Here is a 24,857-nt window from a genome sequence, read left to right as displayed (position 1 = left end):
GCTCTGTACAGCCAACACATTACTGATCTCACACAGTGTTACTGGTTAAGTTAAGTACTCTAGTGTGGTGCTTCCTTTTTAATATATGTATAATCACAGCAACAAAAGAAAGGAGCTGTCAAAGATCTGTAACAGCACAGAAGTGGAATACTTAACAATATATAGTGGTGGTGGTAATTCAAGATTGGCCTTTTATTTGTGAAATTAGCCTCTACTATGCAAATTAAGAAATAAGAACGAATATAGCAGGCATGTTGTTATCCTTAGGTCTTACTGATTTCTATGGCGCTTGTGTAACAGTTTGCTCTACTTGCAAGTAAAAGGTTGGCTTCACAGTATAGTGGCTTGGAACTGCCACTCCTATAAGGGAACTCTGCTGATTGGAGAGAAGCCATTTTCACTGATTTTTCCTTCTCTCCCCCCTCCCCCAATTGACAGAGTATGGGGGATGAAATCAAACAGTACAGGGTTGTACAACGATGCATTCTGAATACTCTCAGGCGCAACAAAATGAATCATCCCTCCTTTATGGTGATCACTTCTTAATGAAAAAATATTCTTACTAATTTTGTCTAGTTATATAGCTTAAGGTAGAGTGCAGTGAAACGTCCAGGAAATTCCAGAGCAGTAAGTGTTGGGGAAGGAGAATGTAAAATGCTATGACTTCCTGCTGTCAGCGTGTTTGGGACTCTGCTTATAGAAAAGAATTTAAATATGTATTTTGCTAATGTTGAGGAGGAAAAGAAAAAAAACCATTGCATATTTGGCTTCCTGTTTGAGAAACTGCAAGTACGGTTAACTTGCTCATGCCAATTGCATAGTTTGCCGTACATGGATTGGTAGCGCATCATGTTTCGCACTCAGCTACATACTGGTATAGAGGTGGGAAAGTGTCACAGTACTTAAAACAGCTATGAAGGAATAGCAGTTTTCCCGCTCCGATGCAAGTGATATTTATGTAAAATATTTTCTTATTGCCGCCTTGCATAATTTACATGAAGAAACATGTTTCTAAGTAAACATTACTTTTTAAAGCGTTGTCTTTATTTTTCCATTAAAAATAAAAAGCTTTAAGTATAAAGTTAGTTTCTTCATATTTCTGCAAACTGTCATGCCCCATATCTTATTTGCTACAATCTGATTTCTTCTCTAGTTTGCATATCTTGTACATTTGAACTTTCCCCACTGCGTCTCAAAGAGAAACAACATACATATATATATAGAGAGAGAGAGAGCGTGCGCATCATTTGAAACTTCTTCAGATAGGTTTTGCCTAATGCAAAAGTAAAGCAGCTGTATTAAGTGCAGGCAATGCAAATGGTTACATGGGGTTCTTTCCAATTCTACAATTCTATGTAGTCCGCTCATCCCATCACTAGGTTTCATTTTTCCAGCGTTTAATTTAAAAAGAGTTGTTTGCTCTTAACCTTATAGGAGAAAGTGCATGGTAATGAAGTTACCTGTTTATAGCTCATTACTACTACATTGTGGAAAAAGCCCAGTGCCAATAGGAACTCACGCCTACATGCAGCCCTCTCTGGTTCTTGTTTTAGCACAGCCCTGCTACTCTGCATAGTTCTATAGCCCCATGTAGATCAGTCTGAGTAACAAGGAAGAGCTGTGGATCATTTGTAGTAGTGTAAATAGTTTATTCAATCATATGCCATGAACAGATCAGAAAAGTAACATGAACTGCTTTTATAAAACACCTATAATATTGCTAAGAAGCAGGTCTGTTACTAGATAAAATATCGAAGAGAACATGCCAATATTACAGCCCATTGTTCCTTTCTAAACATTTTTAGCATACTGTGATTTATCATAGCTCCTTAAATCTTGAATTATATTGCCAAATGGTGTTTACCCCAAACCTAAACATTCATCTTTCTGTGAAGGAAAATGGCACAATCATGGCATGTTCTCTTTAACATGTCAAGTACACATTGCTGTAAATTGAGAGAACAATTGGCAGTTCGTTTAAAATAAACCTCTCTGTAAATAGTTAAGCAAATGTCAATGTAATAACTTTTGAGCCCCAAACTGTCCATTTAGTTAAATATAAAAAAACAAAACTATAAGTTAAAAGAACATTCAGATTGTATAGCACAGGCTGATGCATTTTTAAACAATATTTACAATATTACCCCGAGGCTAGAGTGGGAATTAAAGAGAAGTGTAAAAACCATAAAAAGCACCAAATTTGTAGCAAAATATCTGTACATTTAGAAACATTATCATATAACTACACATTATTAAAGGAATATGGGACCTTTACCAGTGGTTCACATAAGCACAACAAAAAAGAAAATAATTCAGTGGTTAAATACTATACAATAAATTTTACAATTAACAGTGATGCAGTGCTATCAGGAAAGGAAAGCTGTAAGCAAGATGTCCCTTAACTTTAGTCTGATTTTTGACTTGGGAGAGAAAATCAAGTGCCCTGCCTTGTAAGCAGTAGGTGGGGTTGGCAATGGCCGCTCTTGGTAATTAAAACTTTGCTTTAAATGTTTCAACTGGTTAAAAATTTGAAATACAAGCACTGTAATCTGGAAAGGATAGCCACAAGCGCAAGGCAGATGCATTTCTAAAATGAGAAAGTCATCTGTGCACTGTAGCGTTCAACAGCTTGCGCGTTCCCTATTAAACCCACATGTTTGGAAGAAATGAAGTGCAAATACATTTACAATTTCCAACTGCACATCTGACTTACACTTCTTGTAAGATGCTGCATCCATCAGCAGATCTGAACTGGGATAAAAAAATCTATTTCAGGTTTGAGAATGTATGCAGTGATAAACTGTTTCGTTAACTAGCTACATTTCAGCTGAGAGACAGCTCTTTATAAACCAACCTGGATTGTCGCATGGCAGAATTTCTTGTGGAATGGAGGTACAAGCTTATTTATGGAGGGTATCCTAATTTTTCAGCAGGGCACCAGATTTTCATTATTCCGACAACTGAACAGTTGTGGTCCTCAGGAATTATAATACTGATTACTGAGAAGTTAATATCTTAGTGCTAATTAATAAATAACATTGTTACCCAAAAGCTGCCTCTACCTGTAGAAAACAGTAGTGGAATTTCATCCATGATTCTTCTGTGTTTGCATTGTGTTCTATGAGCTATACCTCCTCACTTCAGCTTCACTACCAACTGGTATATAGCAGGTAGAATCTGAAAGCAGGTAGCTGTGTATTTAAAATAAGCCATATGTTATCACATCCTATTTACAGCTGAAACCCCACTATCCAAGCCTTTCTTATCCCAGTTAAGTTTAACCCTTTGTAAAATGTAATCACATCTACATCAACTTCTGTTTTCTGGATGTTTTCCCCACCCTTAAGAGGAATGCATTTTTCTTAAAAGGGTACAATTTAATGAGTTTCTCCCCTTCGTATATGGTAAGTCCTTACATATGCATATGAAGATGTATGCATACATCATCATAATAAGTGCAACAGAATCTCAAAACTAAGTGAAACTGTCCAGGAGGAATGTATTGAAATCATTAAAAAAATCCACAGCGGATCACTTCCAAGTATTACCTATTTACAAGTCATGAGATCAAGAAAGCCCACTGAAGGCTATTCACTAAATGGTATGTAACAAAACAAAACAAAAATACAATATGTATTTTACATTTTGGTTAAAAACACTGAACAAATTTATTGGTGTAAAACAATACCCAATCAAATAAAGTCCTATTGCTTTGATTAATTTGAGCAGGTAATTGAATTTTAGGCACTTGGTAGTTACAGTTGAGTGGAGAGCTCATCTTTTTCCCCCCTTATTTTTTCCCTCTGTGTTCCTATGTGTTTGCTGTTGTTATTGAGCCCTTCAGAAGATAAGTTAATGTACTGCAATAAAGTCCACAATTAGAATGGTAGCGCAAATATAGTTCATATGGCAAGGAATCAATCAAGCACACGTTCTACTTTACACATGCACGTTCTCCCAATCCGGCTCACATGGCTATTTCAGCACCGTTGAGAGTGCGTAAATTCTGATCATCAAAACGCCGCCTCACGCTTCTCCTCACCGCATCGGCTCGTCTGTAGGGCTGGTTTCTAAGATCTGCGGGGAAGAAGCAGGAAGGTGTCAGAAGCGGGCTAGCCTGTGCCTCTGGATCTAGACAAGGAAAGAGTCCTGCTGGTAGCCAATCAAAGCAGCTTGAAGCAAAAGAGAAAAAGGGACTGTTTAAGCTCCCAAGAGAGCCGAGCAGAACAGCACTGATGGGTCTCTCTTCACTGACTATTACTAATATGGAACGTCTGCCTACTGCATTATTCGGGGTTACGGATCTAGGTATGAAAAGGGTTCTGCTGCGGAAGCAATCTCGCAATTTCCTTGCATAGCAAAAGCTTCCATCAGATTTCTTCTGTATAGAGAGAATCAGGTGGGGAGCTGCTTCCACACCAGGGTTCTGCCACTGAAGGACCAAACTATGGGGCCACCATGAATCTGCATCAGCTGCATTTTCTTATGAGGATGAAAATGAGGGTATGGATTATTATTATTTTAAAAAAACACACACAAGACAGGATGGCAGCAGGGTTAGATGCTAATGCTGGTTGGCTGTCACTTGCCACAAATTTTCCCTGAGACCCAGGCTTCATTCATTCTCTGAACCTCTTCAAACTGTGACCTCAGACTCTTCTATACTGGTGAGTTATAATATGAAAAATGTGTTATAAAAATGGGACAACAGGGCGCTGTAGTGTTGCCCATGTGAAATTGCATTGAGAGCTATATTTTTATAATGTTTTCTAGATCAGCGCAGATCCAGCTAGCGACTCCTTTACCCCACATGCTACCAATTTCTGCTTCCACAGGAGGGGGTATGCTAGTGGTATGACCAGCAAGCCAATCTGAAGCATTCCAGGTTTTTTAAATAAAACAGCAGCAGCGAAAACAATAAGCAGGCACTGCTCCTCTTTCCCAACCCTAACCCCCTCTACACTGGAGGTCCCTTAGCCCTTTAAAATCACACCTCCCCAGCTGTGCTAGATTTCTAGACTACAGCAAGCTACCAAACCATTCACAATTTGCACAATCTGTACTTGCTTAATGCCAGCAGTTTTGACTACTGTATTACATTGGCACTTTTAAGAGCCAGTTGGTCTACGCTGCTAGCAGTGGCGCGGTCCTGATTATGCTTAAAAGAAGGGAATGACGTGGGTAGGACTGCTTGTGGCTGCTGCCCCAACAACATTACCCTACCCTACAATGCTGCTGTGAGCAGCAGCTACATGGCCAGTCCCATTTGCTTCAATAGACTATTGTGTTTTAATATTCTGTTGGAAGCAACCCAGAGTGGCTCGGGAAACCAGCCAGATAGGCGGGGTATTAATAATAAATCATTATTATTATTATTATTATTATTATTATTATTATTATGCTGAAACGGGACAGTGCTGCATCAGGAGCAAAAAGCACACACCTACCCTGAATTTGTTTCCCTTTCCACCAACAGGGTTCCCTATAAACTCCCTGCGCACACACACTCCCATACATCCCATACACAGCAGCACGAAGGTGCTATCCATACACACACACACATATTATTCTCCATTGTTTTTTCCTCAGATTTTATTCTAAGGTCCATGCACACTCCTGCTCCAGGAGAATGAGATGGATACAGGAAAAACTGGCACTTTCAGAGGAATTGCCCCTCAACATAGCTGATGCTCCCAGAGCCCGCACTGATAGTTCGAAGAAGCCAGCCAAATGCTCTCAGTGGCAGTGTATAGTGTAAGGATGGCTGCCATTGCTATGGGAAGCACTGCTACTGAAGCAGAAAGGCAAACAAAGGTGCCATTGTTAAAAGAGGAGCAAAGAATGACAGTCCCCCTTTGCAGGGAAGATTTAGTTGTAGCGCTTACTCAGCCTACAAGAATAGGATTCACTAGCAGCCCCTGAGGTCTTTTGGATAAAGCAACTGGTTGTAAATCACAGGAGGCTCCCAAAGACCCACTTGGGGAGGCAGGGGCGGCTAGTAGAGGTGGGAATAATAGTTGATTGCTAAGATGCAACTAACAGCCATAAGATCCACACACAGCCTTTTCTCTTTTCGTAGAGTTTGATTCACTAATAGTGCCTGAATCTACTGTCCTTGCAGGGTAAACAGAGCACACAAATAAATCTTTGTACATAAGCTCCCATTTGTGAGAGGTTCCCACATTTCTTTAGTATGGCAAAATGCCTTTTGTAACCACCTGGCATATGGAAAAGGAACGGACAATGCCTTGTACACTGTATGCTTATGTCAGGAAATGCTATATTGCTGTTTGATGGGCTGCTGTTTTAAAAAAAAGGAGCACAGAGCCTGTAAAATAGTTGGCAACCCTACTTGTGCCCCTTTCCTCCCCTCTCTTCCTGCTCTGCAGAACACAGACTCATCAGTACAACACAGAGGCAACAACATCTATCTTGTGGAAGAGTCTGGAAAGGGAGTAGCCCCTAAGTGATGTGACGTCATCCAGCACAGGCAAGAGCTGCAGATTAATCCATCCCACACGCTACAGATAAAAACACACGACAGAAGAAAGACCGAAAAGCACCAGCAACGCTGCTTAAACGCTTACAGCGTCATCCCTCCTTTATCTTAAAATTGGCTGTGATTTGCAGCAGTTTTTGTGTTGGCATACAGAGAGAGGAGGAAGCTAAGTAAAAAGTGATGCTTGCCAGCTCTGTGTATCCTCCACCACCGGTGTGCTAGAAGAAATCCTTACCCTCGAGTGAACATTTGGAAATTTAGTGATATTATTCTTCTTTAAGGCTAAACAGAAGGGGGAAAAAACACAGAATGATGGTTAAGTTAAAAATGGGATGGAACATGAAGAGCAACTCAATTCTGTGCCCAAAAAGCAAAATAATAATATATTTATTTATTTATTTATTTATTTATTTTTTAAAATGTAAAAAGCCACATATGTTAGCAAGTAAAGCAAAAGTGGGTGAGGTGGAGGCTTAAAGAAGGTTAAAAAAAAGAAAGGGAAGGGAAGAGGTGGCCATCGTAAGCCTCTTACTAATAAAATTCCAAGCTGCTTTGAACATTGGCTCCAGGATGACTGTCCAGCAATTAACTTGAAAGAGCAAAAGAGGAGTTAACAGGCAGCATTCTTACTTTAAAGCTCCCCATTAAAACATTACACCAGTAGGAAATGAAATGCTGCTTTAAGATGATTGGTTCTTGTATCAAAGACAACAGCATTGGCAGACACATGCAGCGTAAACGGCACTCCTTTTTAAAAACATTCTACAGTGCAAGATGTTAATGGATCCAGTTCCATGACAATAACGCGGGGTATCTTCTATGGCAAGGCAATTTTGATCATATTGCTTCACTAGGCCTTATCTGCTGCCACCTGGGTAGTTTCTTCATCCAGCCCCTCAATCTTTGTTTCTTGGCCCTAGATGAGCTTAGCATGAGAATTATTTAAAATTTATTTCTTATGGCTTGGCTCAGAAGTCAAAACCTGCTTTCAGAACCATGGTCTGCCTGGATCCTGGGTTTTGCCCAGCCTCCACTATTACAAAGGACTGAACTGATCAAAGGCAGAATTCTATCTTAAGTGAGGCTACCACTTGGCTCAAAGGAGATTTCCCATTAAGTTGCCATGGAACTGAAGCTAACGACTGTGGGTGTGAAAAACGAAGGGAGTGGGTGCGGGGACCACGACCACATTTATTTTATTCATCTTCACGCATGCAAACACAAACATGCAAGCGATGGTTAGAAGGACCCATGTGGAAATATGTGCTCACAGATCACAAAGCAGTGACTTCATTTTACATGCCATAAAACAAAGCCCATACACATTCAGCCTGGCTCATTGATGTACACTAGATTTGCTTCCGGAGATAGGCTTGGCTTAACAAGACTCGTGCAACATAGATCAAGTCACAAAGAAGTAAAGGAGGTGCGAGAGCCCAGAGGAGAAGACACAGAAAAGCCAAGTGAACTGTCCATCACATTTGTCATTACAACCCACAACCATCCCTTGCAAATTGTGGTGGCTGGCTTGAAGCACAGCCACCAGGGGCCTCGAGGACATTTCTTTGACTTCCATCACTTGCTGCTCTATGGCGCTGAGCCCACAGGGTGACTCTGAAATGTGGAAGGTAGAACAAACGGTCACTGGGAGGATGGAAGGGAACCAAAAAAAGGTTCCTGACAGGCAAAAACATGCAATGAGATGAGCGATGTCAAATATGACTCCGACGAAATGCCAAACATCACTAATCCATTCAAACAGCTATATTGCGGAGAAAAGTCAAAAACCTACAGCAACCTTTTTGTGTTTTTTTTAAGAGCGTCGGGTGTGAAAGAGGAAAAGTTTAGTAATGGAATTCCTCTGTGAGAACAGGTTCGCAGAAAAAACGAGAGCCACGCTTGGCCGTTCGAGCAGTAAAGGGCACAGTCTTCAGCACTGCATGGAAAATAACAGCCAGACAAGACAGAATATACAGTAAGAAGCAAAGATCTATTGTCTTAGTACATTGTTAGTGATTTGTTAAAGACACCCTGAGGTGGCTTATTCAGTCATTTAACCACAATAGGATTTGCTTGGCTGGGTTACCAGTAGAATTATCTTTCTGCAAATCATAACAGTTACTGGGGGGGGGGGGTTAAAGGTAAAATTGGTGTATGAACAAGGGCATGATGAAGTGCACACTTTTATCTCAGCACAACATTTATTTGCATGGCTGTTCTCGCACTCTGATGGACTGCTCTTGGAACTTAGTGAAATGAAATCACACAACAGCAGAGTGGGTAAAGTAAACCCTAGGCGAAGTCTCAGCCAGGAATCAGCCATAAATTTACCATTGAAAATGAGACATGTGATGCTAGTGAAGTCCTGGCTGGATAGGATCCATGCATCTGTGCATGGATGTTTTTAAAACCCACCGTATTTGTTGCTTGCATTTGGTATTACTCATACTCAGGGACCTATTACTAATGATTATGGAGAAATTATTAACAATTAGCTGCTGCTGCTGCTGCTGTTTTCATCCACTCTGTGATTGTCACAGAAGCCACTAAATCAGATTTTGGCAAAATCACCAAAGCCCACACTGTACTTGTCACAGCTGCTATAAATTAGACCCAGCCATTGTCAGCCTATTGCGTTCAATTATGGATTGCCGAAAGGGACTAGTATTAGTCTGTTGCAAGAGGAATATGCAGCTCTGAAGTTCAAAATCGTTCAACAAATCCAAATCACACAATTTTGTCCTCCATCGCATACTTAATGCTGGAGCAATTACCATTAGTAGGACTTGAAGGACAAAACAAGAGCTTTTAAAAGCAAGGCTCAACACCAGTGGTTTTGCACATGGATCAAAAATACTCAAAGATTTACAAGGCATGCACCTGTTGCAAAAATACGTCTAATAAGGCTCTACGTGGTCTACAGCTTGAGTTATGAGAGCATGCTGAAGTGAAGGAGAAATTAAATAATACACAAACGTTATGTCAACGAGGCCTTGCCAAAGAAGAGGCCTGAAACCCTGAGCGCTATATAATGTGCACCATTTGTTAAATGACTGATACATGTGATTATTCTCACTGAAATCAATTTATTGATTATTGATTACTTTAAGGAGCTCTGTTAGAGATTTGCAAAGTAAAAGCTATGAAGGGGCACTTTGGAACAGCCTCTTCCTCCTCCTCATTATTATTATTTTACCTGTGATGATATCTTCGATAGCTCCATCCTTCCCCTCGTACACATGTCTATTGTCCTTGACTTGTCGCCGTCTTAACTCTGCAATCAGCTCTTGCTGCTGCCTCTTCGTTTTATGAGACGGAGACTGAAAGGCAGCAAAGGTTGGTAAAAAGCAGTGGCCAACAAGATGCTGAAAACACCTGCTCTTCTCTTTGAGGTGTAAGATAGGGAACTTAGGTACCTGCCCCGTACAGAGTTAGAACCACTAGGTCAACCCTGTCTTTCTTTCCCCAGCCCTACACATTTTTCACCTGCACTCACTTTCACTAACTCCCAGTTCACTTTTAGGGGGGGGGGAGGGAAGTTATGGTTCTAACCTATGAAACATTGAAAAGTTTGGGATCAGAGTATCTACAAGACCACCTTTTCGCACACCAAACTCTCGGCTGAGAGAACAACATTTGAGGCCTGTCTCAGAGGGTCCTGGCCTTCTGAGGTTAATCAAAATAAGGGCCTTTCCTGTGGTGGCTCCCTGATTATGGATTGCCATCCCCAGGCATACCCATCTGGCACCATGATTATTACTGTTCAGATGTCAAGTGCGGTCTGTCTTGTTTGTCACATACTAACACTTAATCTGCTTTTAGCTACTTTTTGTGATTTATACACTGTCGTGCTGATGGTTTTTGTTTTTGTTATTTCTTTTTTATTGTTCTACACAATATCAATGGCAATTGTAAAGTGCCATGAGGGCCGAGACACTGGAAAAGTGGGGAACACAATCCTGACATTACAGGAGGTGGGGGTGCTTTGTGCAAATATCTGGAGAAGTCACTTTGTGTAGCCTGACCTTGCATAGTGAGAATTCCTAATTGTATTGTTAAAAGATACAGTGGTGCCCCGCAAGACGAATGCCTCGCAAGATGGAAAACTCGCTAGACGAAAGAGTTTTCCGTTTTGGAGGTGCTTCGCAAAACGAATTTCCTGTGGGCTTGCTTCGCAAGACGACAATGTCTTGCGAGTTCCTGCTGGTTTTTTCCCCTCCCCCCCTTTTTCTAAGCCGCTAAGCCGCTTATCAGCTGATCCGATCAGCAGATAAGCCGCTAAAAGCCGCTAATAGCGCTAATCCGCTAATCCTTCAATGGGCTTGCTTCACAAGACGAAAAAACCGCTAGACGAAGAGAATCACAGAACGGATTCTTTTCGTCTTGCGAGGCACCACTGTATTATAATGGAAGAGAGGGTCTCATATGCCAAGCAGAACTCTGGAAAATGCTAGATACAACCCAAAATGGCCATTTCTGCCACTGCGTTTTCTTTGAGCCTCTTCCGACTAGCCTTCCTTCACATTTGGTCACTGCAGACTCTTGGGTGACTATGCGCTGAATGTCTTCCTGTTATCGAATTGCTTGGCCGAGATAAATGCTCATTACTTCTCGGTAAGCATCTTTCAAACAGGGCAAATTCCAAGCATTGTATCAATGGCTTTAGGAGAATAAACACCTTTCTGAGATTTAGGAAGAACAGGAAATAGCATACACATGAAACTGCTCTAGTTTCCTTTTAAGTTTCTTATATGACTGCCTTGTTAAAATGTCTCTGTGAGAAAGAAAGCTTCAATAGTTATCTCTGAGAGAAAACACCTGACAGAAAGGTGTTTGGAATGTTGGTTCCTTGCCGATCCCAAAGACTTGAGAGAAGCAGTCTCAGCCAAGAAGGCAGCAGTAGCCAAGGTGGTGCTTTCCAGATGTGTATTCCACCACTCCCATCATCCCTAACAACTGTAGTTCAATAATATCTGGACTGCACCACATCGGCTGCTCTGCAATAAGACGATCTCTTTCACTGGACCAATATGTGCCACTTTATCAATGCACGTAACCAAAATCGATTAATGGCTTGGTTGTTTGCTACCTTTTGGTCTTGCTGCTCCATCAGTGCCTCCTGCTCCAGAAGTTTTTCCATCAATGCCTGCTGTTGCTTTTTTCTCAACTCGTTCTCCTCTTCCGCTTGCTATCGACAATTTTAAACGAAATACACACACCCGTTAGAGCTCGCAACAACTTCAAAAAAATGGGGTTCATTTTTAGCTCACTCAGCAAAATACAAATTCATTAAAGCCAGTTTAACTTTGATGTGCCGCTTCCTGTTGTATGGCAAATTCTTCCAAGAATTTCTTTAAGAATTTGTCCTCTTGTGATTCCCAGCAGCTGTCATTCAAAGGCATACTGCCTCCGACAGTGGAGAGCATAACCATCATGGCTGGGAGTGACCGACGGCCTTATTCCCTCTCTCTTTTGAAGTCACCTAATGGCAGATTTTTCCAGCCACATGTGTACCTGCCTTCATGTCCTCTGCATGTCTGAATGTGTGTAACACAGCAGGAGTGCTGTGTGTTCCTGATGTCTGGTGTGCGTTTGTCTTCTCTTTTCCTCTGTTGGATTTTGTTTCATTTTGCCCCAGCCATCATTTGAATGCAGCCCCCAAGAGGTTGGGCAAGTTTTAATCTGGCTTTTGTTCTGGGACACGTTTCCCAAAGATGGAACCTTAAGGCTCTTTCATATAAATCATATTGAAGGGACCACAAGGATCATAAACCCCTTGCGATGCAGGAATCTTTCACTCAACATGGGGCTCAAACCCACAACCCTGTGATTAACTGTCCCATGCTCTACTGACTGAGTTATCTGTGTATTTGCTAAGGAAACTACAAAACCACAGCGGAAGCCTTTGGTTAGAAAGTGTGGCCACATTTGTAAGAATAACAGAAGTGAACTGAACTTCTGTTTACCTTAGTCAAAATAAAAAAATTCCTTCCAGTAGCATCTTAAAGACCAACTAAGTTAGTTCTTGGTATGAGCTTTCGTGTGCATGCACACTTCTTCAGATACCTGAAGAAGTAACTGAAGAAGTATCTGAAGAAGTGTGCATGCACACGAAAGCTCATACCAAGAACTAACTTAGTTGGTCTTTAAGGTGCTACTGGAAGGAATTTTTTTATTTTGACTATGGCAGACCAACACGGCTACCTATCTGTTCTGTTTACCTTGTAAGCTTTCACAAATCGAACAAAGACTGGGAAGAAGACTGATGGAGGTGTTGTCTTGGGATTCTCTCCAAAATACTTCACAGCATCATCAAACGCATCCTGTAAAAGAGAGACTTATTAACATATATATATATATTTCATTTCAACAAATCCCAAACTATGCAAGATGGTGTTTAACCCACGAAAAGGGAACCACTCCCTACAAGCGGAAGGCTGATCAGGTGGCAAGGAATCAGGAAGGAAGCAGCAGAGACAAGAGGGTAGGTGCACTGGAGCCTTTATTACCAGTGCAACAGAAGGGAGGCCTGCTCTGCAACCTGTTTTGCAAAGTGCGCAATTTCAGGTCTTTCCTTAGGAAGCAAGAAAAATCCCAGTTCCAAGTATAAACTTGCAGTTTGAAAATATGCATTTTGAAGTTCTGCCATGTACTGCTGTTAATTGCCCTCTTGTCCTGGGATTACTTAACCATTTTTGCCTTTTGCAGATTCAGAACAGATAAAAGGAAGAAACTTGTTTCTTTCTACCATTATTATTTTAACCAAGAAAATAAATAATGAAACTTGAGTGGAGCTAGTAAACATTAAGTATCTGTGTGTTTCCCCTGGAAAATAGCTGTGTGAGAGAGAGAGAGAGAGAGAGAGAAAGAGAGAGAGAGAGAGAGAGAGAGAGAGAGAGAGAGAGAGAGAGAGAGAGAGAGAGATGTTTAAGGGTGCATGATTGCACATGCCACTGAATGAAATGCTATTGCATAAGGTGTGAAGTCACTCTCAGTGACAGATGTCACATCAATACTGCAAAAGAATAAACACATTCTATTGTTTTTTTCAACCACCCTTCCTTCTTCAAGCAGACAGAGAAGCATTTATTGTTCCCTTTCTATTCCCCCTGAGGGGGAATGACTGGCCTAAGCTCACTCATTTGGACACACTTAACTATACAACACAACACTACACTAGAACAGCGGAATCAGTGAATACTTGTCCTGCCTACTCCTAAAGGAACATCTTTGAGCTTGAAAAAGGTAACAAAAGTTCTCCGTTCCTGAAAGCTAGACCACTGAACAACTGCTGGGATACACAGAATACCTGAGCTATTTTTGCATCATCCTGCAGCTTCTTCAGTTTCCCTTCATTGTTCTGAATAAACTCCTTCAGCATGGTGTTGTGATCGTGCATGGTGTACTCTCGCTTCGTTAAGTCGAGACCTCTTTGGAGTTCCTTTACATCCAACAGAACATTTTCAAGGGATACTAAAGGGTGGAAGGGGAAAGACATTCAAAATGTTACTACGCATTGCCTAATTGATCCCTAACATCTCCAGTTTGACAGATCTCATGTAGCAAAGCCTGGCGATATAGCTGCCTGAGACCCTGGATAGTTTTAATTGGCGAATCTCTGTTAACATGTGGTTGTTGTTCCTGCTACTACTATTAAAATTGAGAAGCCAACAATGGAGGGTCTCTCTCACACACACAAGACAGAACTGCAGGCCAGCGAGCTTATATTTTGCATCCAAGAGACAAAACTGGAACGAAACAGAAAGGCTAGGAATGAGATGGGATTGGGGGCAGATGCATCAAACAAAAGGGAAGGTGAGTAGTTCAGGGAAGGTATTGTTTTAAACCACCTTTACAATATAGATGCACATGCTCCAGTAGGGCTGATGCCTCCTATACAGTTTCTACCCTGACCATGCAGAACAGAGGAGGAGAATAGGATCTGACCTCCTACACCTCTCGTGGGCCATTTTGGCAGGTGGGCAGGGCCTCGCTACCCCTTCCAAGTAAAGATTTCTGTACATATAAAGATTTCAGTCGGAAGGATCCTTTCTGTTCAGTATGTTCACACAACATTTACAAGACGTGCCTTCCAACAGGATGTGCACCTCTTGCACCTGAAGTTAAGGACTTTACACAAACTGTGTGGGAGCAATGAAGGAAGCCCAATTACTGAAAAGAGGAAAGGCTCCTGTCAGCTTTAGGGAACAGTGTGCTAGAAGAACCAAGAAGGCATTTGAAAATTATGATGCTTCTGTATCCTATTGTGCCCATAACATTTAAGATGCCCACCTGTCTTCTGCAAGGTGGTATCTTTTCCAAACAGGTAGCTTTCCCTAGGACATGGGTGCATTACTGTATTACAGTATCCACAGAACATATCTGAACCTGCTTTTAAGTACTTGGGAAATGAGTGTGTGGCTATGTTACCTGCAGCAGCTTTCTCCACATAGTGAAGCTCATTGTAAAAAAGCGATACTTGCTGATATTTCTCTCTCACAACATTTGATATATAGTGCAATAGAGTTTGTTTCCTGTCTGTCGATTTTGTGTCTAGTAACTGCAAAGAAGAGGCAAAAGAAGTATGTTAGATTCAGCTTCAACATCCTTGAGTTAACTTTCCTTAGCAGCCAACCCATGATCTGCCTATATACCAAGGGTGGAAAAGCTATAACTCTCCAGATGTGGCTGAGTTACAATCCCACCACCCCTGGGGCTGATGGGAGTTGGAGTCCACAACATCTGGAGGGTCACTGGTTAGCCACCCTGAAATAGACACATGACACAATGAAGTAAGTGCAATGCAATGAAGATATCATAGCCCTGTATGAATGTTACAGGTCAGGGGAGGGGAACATGTGACTCTTGAGATGATGTTGCACCAGAACTCTCATCATCCCTCATCATTCGCCATGTTAATGGGAACTGAGGTCCAATAACATGGAGGACCACAGGTAAAGGATTTTAGGACCCCTCCAATTGTTGCCCATAGTTTTGTATTTATTTATGTTACTTAAACATGATAATTCATCATATTGTCAGAAGACGACCACAAGTAAAAGAATAATCTGAATCCGGAAAACTATAGGCCATTAAAGCAATCGAGGTTGTCATCTTATTAAATCTGTCCGGTGTATTTTCATAGCGCTGGTAATTATTGTTTATTACAGGTCATTAGAGGCATTCATTCCCCACCCCTAGCAACAGGGTCCATCACATATTGCTTTTATGAATGGCCCAATGCTATTATCCAGAAAGTGGAGAGACTCATAACTAGAACTGGCAGAAAAGACAGGGCAGTGCTAAACAGACTTCTCAGCCATTGCAAATCTGTACAGGAGGTCTACCTGATGCAGTTAGTGGTAAGGAAGAGTTTAACCAGGGGAGGGAAATGAAGTTATGGGGAACTGAAATTTACCTTTGTCTTGACAATATGACATTAGAAAACTAAGCCAATGGCTCCATTCCTTCCCTAGCTCATTGACAACTCACTAAAAGGATGCTTAAACCACTGTTGTTCATACAGGCCATGCAAATAAATGGGGATGTGCAAACAATCTTCCAAGCAAAGCTACTTTCAAGTCCACTGGGGGTAGATTTCCCCTTACTTACCAGATCTAAGCTCTGCAGTTTAAATCCATAAACAGCTCCTCGTTTACTGCTGTTCATATAGTTACCCAGAGCCAAGATTATCTATGGAAATCATAGGGGTGGGAAAAATTGTAAGCATCAACTAATAACACATAACATTCTGTAATAAAAAGGAAATGGGTCATTTTAACTTAAATATATAGCCCCCTAAAGACCACTGTTTAAGGGTGTGTGTTTTTACCACCATTTTTAAAAAAAAAAAAAACAGCAGCATTGAATAAACAAAATAAACACTTGCCTCCAGGATTTTCTTGAGTTTCTGAGATGACTTTATTGAGACAGATGCTGCAATTATTGCATGAAGTTGCTAGAGGCAAAAACAAGAAATCATGTGAACATCTGTAAAAGCCAAGTGTGAACTAAAAATGGACACCCACTGGCTTCTGCAAGAGGGACAGGTTGTGTATGTGTAGCCTTAGTCAGACATTAAGGTTCACGGAATACTAACTGGATGAGCCAAGTCACAGTCCTTCACCCCAGCATCTCACACCAGGCCCTCCCTAATGATGCTTGAGGTATTTGGGAGGATGCCTGGAGGGTCAGCCTTCCAAATGCATGTAGACTGTCCTCATGAGCACTCAGGATTGCAGGTCACAAGGAGAGCCTACAAATGTTTGGTAGGCTGCTGATATCCTCTCAAACATGCATATCCTCTCATTGGGGAGGGGCTGGCGTGGGCCACAATGACATGGGGAGGGAAACACATGTGACCCCAAGTGCTGTGCACTCACACTGTGTGAGCTTGAATGCCCAAATAGTGCTTGGGTCAGAATCATGGCAAATGACTATTTACAACTGATTGGATCTGAACCAGAAAGGCAATCCTGCATACACAAGAGAGGGTGCTGTTGTTGATACCCACTGGCTTGCTACGGTCCTTTGCTACATCCCATACTATTCTGGAGCACGTGCCAAAACTCAGGGACAGGTTTTTTTAAGGGTACAGCAACATGAAGGGAGAGGAGATATTGCCTTATGCCTTGAGTAGACCTTTGCTCACAAAATTTAGGATGACGGCCCCGATGGGATCAGAAAGAGGCAAGCAAGCAATGGTGCACAATGAACTTATCACCATGTAGTTCCAGGCAGCTGCTACAGGTAATGTGTCAAAGATAAGCAAATATTCCTGCACTGCGGGGGGTTGGACTAGATGGCCCTTGGGTTCCCTTCCAACTCTACAATTCTATGATCAAGCAGGGGATAACTTCAGCCCATCTCTAACAAACAAACTGCTCCAAAAGGAATGTAGCACATGCATAAGCCACGCCATGGAATTCCATTCAAGAAGGAGCTACTCTCCCCGTCTCACTCACTGGAGTCAGCATCTGGATGCTTTCTGCAAAATTGCCAACGAATGCCATGATGGTCATCTTTTGCATCAGCCTCTCAATCTTGCTGAACTGCATCATGAAACGATCCTCATCTGAGAGGTTCTCAAGGGGCTTCCTCTCCCGCTCGTAAAGCCGCAACATTTTCACTTCATTTTCCGTGGGCAAAAATCTCATCAGGCATTCGACAAAATCCACTGGTAGAGTCTTCAAATCAAACCTGGCCAAATGCAAAAATATATAAATATATAAATATATTTAAAAGAAGAGTTGTTTACAGGGAAGGAAGAGGCAGAGAGCTCTGTTTTCACTCAGTTCCTCTTATCAATGCATCTTATTAAAGCTACTAATCAATTCTACAGACAAGGCATACTTAATGCAATAATCATGTTAACTGTGGGCGCAATTATTTCACACTGGCAATTTTGGCAGTCAATATGCGAAGTGTGAATAGATGTGTGTCCCTAAGTACTTGAATATGGGTATCTGTAAGTGAAAGACATGCACAAGTTACTGACATTTTACGTATTTGCTGTAGGAAGCACCACTGTAAGCCAGGTACAATCGCAGCAAACAATTACCATATTAAGTGTGAAGCGGCACTTGGGATTTTTAAAATTCTGAATATAGGTGGTTAGGACTGCACTGAGAACTCTCTTGGTTGCTTTTTATATATTGCTCTGGGAAGCACCCTGAAAACCAAGTAATCGTATTTTTAAAGCTGCTAAAAAAACACAATTGCAACAAGCATAATGAACTTTATGTAAATAGGAGCAGAAAAAAGGCAAATCCCTTTAATTGAGATTTGTAGCCTACACACAGGTGCCATTTGCACTGAATCTCAAAATGCTGGCTTTATCCTTTCATGCTCCTTAATTTGGGTGTGTGCTTCCTCCTGTAGGAAGTGCTCCCACGACCCTTTAGCATCTCCCAGCAAGCTCAGCTGAGAATTTGTACATTAATGGAAGAGGGAGGACATAGGGGAAAGGAGCGCCTTCACTGTGGTAACCTCAAACACAGAGAAGGGTTTACTGCAGGAAATCAGTCTGCACTCCACTCTTCTGAAAGAAATGCAAAGCACATTCCTGCAAGACAGCTTCTGCAAGACTTTAAAAACGAATGGCTGTCAGCATGACCATTGCACTGAAGTGTTTTTAGCATTATGACTTTCAGGTACTTTAAAAGTGTTTTACTGGATCATTTTATTATTGCCAGTTGAGTATTTGCAGACACAGCCTAAACACCACAACACCAATCTGCATTTCATTCAAGACGCTTGGACTCAATTCAAACACTGTGAAGAGGAGAGGGGGCTAACCTAGCCCTTTCCCAGTCCTTTAATAGCTACCATATTTATCTCACAACAGTGTTTAAATTGCTGCTAGAAATGAAAGCCTTGCATGACAAGAAATATAGATGAAAAATACGAACAACATTCTTCAGAAAACCACCAGTTGGTTTTTACAGTTCTCATAATGGAAGGAATTCAACATTGCATAAAGGCAGTCCTTCCCTCACAGCTTGCCAGATGAAACAACCCCCTCTCTCTCTGCACATTGTTCTGGGGGTTCTCCCAAACCCCCAAGACCAGTTTGGGAGGGGAGGTGTAATAGAGGGGGGGAAAGTCCCATTGCACAAGTAGAAGTCTTTGTTCAGGCCGTCCACTGACTGGATTCATTAGGTGAATCCTGCCCCGTGTTACTGTGATATATGCAGAGTAAGCAAAATCCAACGGGCTTACTCCAGAAAAGTGTGCACAGCTTAACAGCTTTATGGTGATCAACTGCATATATGAGCATTACTGGCATATGAGGATCTTCCTTGGATCTAAGCAACTTGCAGAAATACTGCTGACCTATTAATACAACGTGCCTCAAACCACATTTGTAAAACAGCCTTTACACTTACGCCTGAATAGCTTTGCATATCTCATCTGCGGTCTTTCCAGCTTTCCTTAAGGTGATCGCAAGATTTTTAGCCCTGTTTGCTTCCAAAAGCGTGACTTTGTTCGATCCCTTTTGAGTTATTTGCTTGCTTGAAGAAAGATCAATGGCTGGGCCTTGGGCTTTTGTCTTGAATATTTCTTCAAATTCATCCACATTTAAATCCTAGAACAGAAACCAAACAGAAACAAGAAGGAGTCTAGAAATCTATGTCTAATGGGGGGGGGGTGCAATTAATGAAAAGTGTAGAAGCTGTAGAGCATTGGGAAAGGGAGAGGTGACTGTGTGACGAGGAGAAGGCTTTGATGCTCTGCAAAGTTTCTTGGTCCATTGCAAGTTTAGCAAAGATACTGCACGTAGCACAGCAGAATAGGACTCTAGTTACTTTAATGTCAACAAGACCATCAAACAGAGTGTTTAAAACTCTTTAAGTACGTATGATGCAAGGTCAAAATAACTGCTTTTTAACAGGATACAGTAACTTCCAAAACACAGAGACAGACAGACACACACAGAGAGAGAAAGAGAACACCAAATCACAATCTGCAGGTCTCATACCTCCAATATCCTTTCGTCATCAATTTCATTGAAGACTGTCCCGTTAATCTGATTGGGTTTCAGAGCCACCCAGTTAAAAACTGGCATGCGGAACTTTGTCTTAATTGGCTTCTTGATTTTCACAGCTTTAAGCAAAGCAGAGAGTACAAGTTCACATTTCAGAAAAAGGCAACAAACCTCTTGAGCAATCCAGAAGTACTTATGGGGGATGGCACTTCAACACTGGAGGAGGCCTGACGAGAACTAAACAAATACTGTAAAGTGTTGGGGAAAATTTGGGCAGGCTGGAAATATTGAAGAGAAGAGACAATTTCTCTCTCTAATTCAGGAGGTTTGCCTATCATTCATGCAAAGGTTTGACAAGAGCAAGCATGTTTTGTTACAATTGTGCCTATTTTTCCTATATTTGATGAGAACACACGATTCAATCACTACAGGAAGTCTATAAAATTGTACTCTATTTACCCACGTGATTTTAGCTACGTCCTGTGATGGTCTACTGTTATTCTTCTGACCGCACTAAAATTAACCCAACACAAGAACATTGCCTGATTATTGGATGAAATCATGTGGAGTTGCCTATTTAAGGAAGAGCAACCATACATTTACCTAAAAATCATAGAAACATGACTCAAGTTTCCAGTCTCCATTAAATGTGTAAAAGGCACCAGTGGTACTCAACGGAAGGGTGTTTCTTAGGGGGCACTAACCGGTGAGCGCTGTCTAGCCTCACTCCATTTAAGAGGCAGAAGACATCATCATTTTCCAGATGTGAGCTCCTCCCCTTCCTGTAGAGAGCAGCTCATTTTCTGCCTTACTTGAAGTTGGAGCGATTGCTCAATGGATTCTCCGGTTCAGCATTTCCATTAAAGAAACTAAGTGTGAGTATATGGTATTTTTCTCTCATGAAAGGTGGAGCCCAAGTGCCCACACGAGAATTAAGATTAGCAGATAGGGATGAGGTTTATTGCAAAGCATCGAGAAGGTGTGAAACGTCAGGTGTCAGCCACATTTATGGAGTGATGGACATGAGCCTGGAGACTGCCAAATCCCAGCAGGAAAATATTGTGATATGTTGCACCTACAACACCTTCCAGATTTTAAAAGCAAGCGAGTACACACAAACATGCATCTGTTGATTAGGATTGCAAATGTATGATCTGTACCTTTATTTAGCATGATCAGTGTCACGACAGCTAAAGGAGCTTCTCCTCCCACATCAACTTGCCCAGGTGTTAGCAGGGGAGGCCTTGTTGGCAGTGCTGCCTCCTTCTGTGGCTCATGCAGCAATAAAACTGCTAGCACATTTGCAAAGCTAAGCAGGGTCCGGGGGGGGGGGGGGAGTGGCACGCATTGCAGGGGGTTGAACTGGATGATCCACAGGGTCCCTTCCAACTCTACGATTATATGATTCTTTGTGGCAGTGGCTCATCAAAGGGCCTTCCCTGTGTTGGCCCCCAGGTTGTGGAATTAACTCCACTCTGAGGCACGTCTTGTGTCATTACTGCAAGCCTTTCAGTGATTGGTCAAGATGCACCTCTTCACAAAGGCCTTTTTCTGAGTGGATCAGTATCGCTGTGGATTGCTGTTTTGCCATTGGTTGTTTTGGGTTTTATTCTAGGATTTGAAAGTTTGCATTTGCTTTTAATTATACTATTTTTTGTAACACACTCTGGGGCCATTTGGACAATCAATCAATAAAGTGTCCAAGTTGTTGCATGTTACATTTGCACCATGTGTCACTGATTCACTGGGACTACCAGTTTAAAGTCCATAACCATGCTGAAAACCTCACTCAGGGCTCATCCACACTTTGCTTCGCTCCACATATCTAGCAACAGGTCCAATCTTCCCAGGTCTGTGTCTGAGTGTTTTCCTCCTTCCTTCCTTAATTCCTTCCTTCCTTCCTTCCTTCCTTCCTTCCTTCCTTCCTGGTCCTTTCTCCACAAACCCCCATTCTTTACCACTGAAAACAACTTCATGGAAAACCCTAATAGCCGCTTGCTCCAATTCAGCAGTAAAGCTTGGATTTTCCTGAGGAAAGCAGCAAGGGTGGGGGGAAGCACTCAGTCACAGACCGGGAAAATGCAGACCTGTGCCTAGAAAGTGCAGGGCAAACGGCAAGAGTAGATGAGCCCTCAATCCTAAACAAGCAAGTGGTGTTTTGGAAATGCAAGAAGAGAAGCTCTAAGCTGAATAAAAGCAATTGGAATTGACAGCAGCCACCAGGGAAATTACGCTGCAGATTTAAAGAATCCAGAGTCTGTATTTTAAACAGTAAAAGAACACTCTCCAGTCTCGGCACAATCATTTCTTGGATTATTTGTTACTTTGACCATCTCTCATTGTGATTGTCTGCTACGTTTTCCAAAGCAGCTCTGAAGACATGCCTTCCCCATTAACCGGTGGACAAAGAATAATAAGCTGAAGCAGGAAAATTTAGGTTAATTACTAAGGGGTGGAGAAACTTCCTAACCCTAAGAGCCAAGGGAACTGATTAAATGTCCATCGCTGGAAATATCCAGCAATTAGTAACTCATTCACTGTAAGCATTAATCTTCATGAAGTTCAGGGGACGCGCACATAAAATTCAGGAAATGACATTCTAGAGAACATTTGCCACTGAAAACATCAATTACGGCAGAAGTTTTAAATTGGTTCTGAAGCTTTAAGCAATTTGGTTAATTAATCAACTCAACCAGCTCCTTCCTCACCTTCATGTCATTAAGGACCAACTCCAGTTTGAAACTGGACACACACAGTGTGGATTCCAATGCACAGTGTTTTGCAACAGCAGATAAAATCCTGCACTACAATGGTAGTATCAAGTATTGCCAGAGAAAATCCTAGCTTATTTTGCCACAATGTGTATTATTATTTAGTGGGACAAGCAGTTTATCAATTTGACAGCACGAATTTAAAACTAAATTAGTGAATTGTTAACATTTCTGTAAGCTTCACACAGTCAAGAAACCCCTGCTTCTTACTCCTCCAGTTTTGAAGAAGCTACTTAGCCAAGAAAGTGAAGTTGGAAACATGCAGTTGTTATGTCCACCGTCAAGCAAAGCATACCTAGTGAATTTTACCATGGGCAAACTCACATTCCCAAAGGACACTATTCACGTATGATGACTGGGAATGTGTACACCACAAATATCGTGTTATCTGTCCTTTCCCCCCCTTTCCCCTAAAATGCACCAAAACCCTTGTGCAAAGTTTCAGACTGGGGATACATTTGTAATAGATTCCACAAATTCATCCACTAATTGTAAGCAAATTTCTGCACATCTTTTGTCAGCTGTCAAAACTCGAGCTGCGAATTACAATTTAATAGGCAGTGAGCCCGATATTATGCGATGATGTCACTATCCACTCAAAGGTTTGAAGCTACTTCTCATTTGCTTAAAAGATGCACTTGTTTGGATGTGTGGTGACATCACGAAGGGAAGGTATATTATGAATATTTCTGTTTGAAGGTAGCCAAGTGATTGATCTTGATGAGTCTCTAACATAAGATGCAATGCTGCATGCAATGATATGCCTTAGAGTTTCTATTTTATGGAAAAACCAAGACCACATACACACCACACATAGAAAACAGCAATGACACAACTTTAAACAGTCATGGCTTCCCCCAATCAATCTTAAGAAGTATAGCTTGTTAAGGGTGTGGAGAGTTGTTAGGAAACCCCTATTCTCCTAAACAGAGCTTTTGCACCACAACAAGTCAAACAAACATCCCACGCTTTCGGAGAATGCAACAACACAGCAAGCTAGTTTTTAAAGTGATACACAAATGGATTTGGTTAACAAGACAGGAGAAGAAGACAGCAGAAAATGGGATTAAAATGTACTTAAAATACTCAGCAAAAAGGAACCTACAGAAAAGCTTGATTGGCCCATCTTACAAGGAAGCAGAAGGAATAAATAAGAAAAAGGTTAGCTATTGTTACGTAGGTCATTTAATAGAACAATCTATTATCACAAATCAGGGCTTCTGAATACCACTTCACACATTATCATTTTTCTACATAGAAATAATCAATTGCACTTAGGCGTATAGAGTTTATGGACCGGGCAGCCTACCCATGGTAATAGGTATTTACCTAACATCACCCATTAAGGTTAATTGCATTTTCCTACTTGAAGTTAACAGCAATGGATGAGGCCTGTGCCCACCAAAAGCCTTCTACAGATTTCATTTAAGTATCAAACAAAAGGTAGCATCCATTATTGGATGGTCCAGTACCATATTAATTCTGCAGTAAACAGTATTATGTGGAAGCTACACTTTACCCAACTTATTTATATGGGAAGATTGCAAACAAAGCCATAAAGAACAATAACCTAGAATTAGTTTACCAACAAATAAACTACTGAAGCCCAATACAGTGGTACCTCGGGTTACATACGCTTCAGGTTGCAGACTCCGATAACCCAGAAATATTATCTCGGGTTAAGAACTTCGCTTCAGGATGAGAACAGAAATCGTGCTCCGGCGGCGCGGCGGCAGCAGGAGGCCCCATTAGCTAAAGTGGTGCTTCAGATTAAGAAGAGTTTCAGGTTAAGAATGGACCTCCGGAACAAATTAAGTACTTAACCCGAGGTACCACTGTATATGGAGCATTCGTTTCCTGAAGCACCAATATGTTTCCCAAAAGGAGCAGAGATGGCCACCAACTCGGATGCATTTAAAATAGGTTTAGAGAAATTCAGGGAGGCTAAGGCTGTCAGTGGCTTCTAATCCTGATGGACTATGTTCTATCTCCACTGTGGGAGGCAGTATGCTTCTGAATACCAGTTGCTGGAAACCACGGGAGAGAGTTCTGTGGCATTCAGGTCCTGTTTGTGTGCTTCAAACAGGCATCTGGTTGGCCA

At 41.6% G+C, this 24,857-nt stretch overlaps 2 protein-coding genes across 10 annotated transcripts in view; one reads left to right on the top strand and one right to left on the bottom strand.

Annotated features, from left to right (window-relative positions):
* The window catches only part of PRPF40A (pre-mRNA processing factor 40 homolog A), a gene marked incomplete at its 5' end in the record, with an annotated part of 62,078 nt that overhangs the window by 29,920 nt on the left and 7,301 nt on the right, over positions 1 to 24,857 (top strand). The window lies entirely within an intron of this gene.
* FMNL2 (formin like 2) overlaps positions 1,629 to 24,857 on the bottom strand; it is a 195,302-nt gene continuing 172,073 nt past the window's right edge. The window contains exons 16-28 of one of the 9 annotated variants that reach the window (XM_083493669.1): positions 23,862 to 23,882; positions 19,980 to 20,104; positions 19,387 to 19,586; positions 17,464 to 17,698; positions 16,389 to 16,457; positions 16,112 to 16,192; positions 14,930 to 15,059; positions 13,809 to 13,972; positions 12,721 to 12,822; positions 11,589 to 11,687; positions 9,696 to 9,819; positions 6,688 to 6,781; positions 1,629 to 4,077 (exon numbers count right to left, since the gene is read on the bottom strand). In XM_083493669.1, the coding sequence (XP_083349795.1) occupies position 4,077; positions 6,688 to 6,781; positions 9,696 to 9,819; positions 11,589 to 11,687; positions 12,721 to 12,822; positions 13,809 to 13,972; positions 14,930 to 15,059; positions 16,112 to 16,192; positions 16,389 to 16,457; positions 17,464 to 17,698; positions 19,387 to 19,586; positions 19,980 to 20,104; positions 23,862 to 23,882 (1,445 nt within the window). In that variant the 3' untranslated portion in view covers positions 1,629 to 4,076. Of the gene's footprint in view, positions 4,078 to 6,401; positions 6,782 to 8,297; positions 8,436 to 9,695; positions 9,820 to 11,588; positions 11,688 to 12,720; positions 12,823 to 13,808; positions 13,973 to 14,929; positions 15,060 to 16,111; positions 16,193 to 16,388; positions 16,458 to 17,463; positions 17,699 to 19,386; positions 19,587 to 19,979; positions 20,105 to 23,861; positions 23,883 to 24,857 lie in introns of those variants that run through there. The other 8 variants (XM_083493673.1, XM_083493671.1, XM_083493674.1 and 5 more) reach the window with 8 other exon arrangements.

Source organism: Podarcis liolepis (genome assembly GCF_965112155.1).
Source record: "Podarcis liolepis genome assembly, chromosome: 1".
In the NCBI taxonomy this organism is placed as follows: Eukaryota; Metazoa; Chordata; class Lepidosauria; order Squamata; family Lacertidae; genus Podarcis; species Podarcis liolepis.
This window is presented reverse-complemented; position numbering and strand designations above follow the sequence as displayed.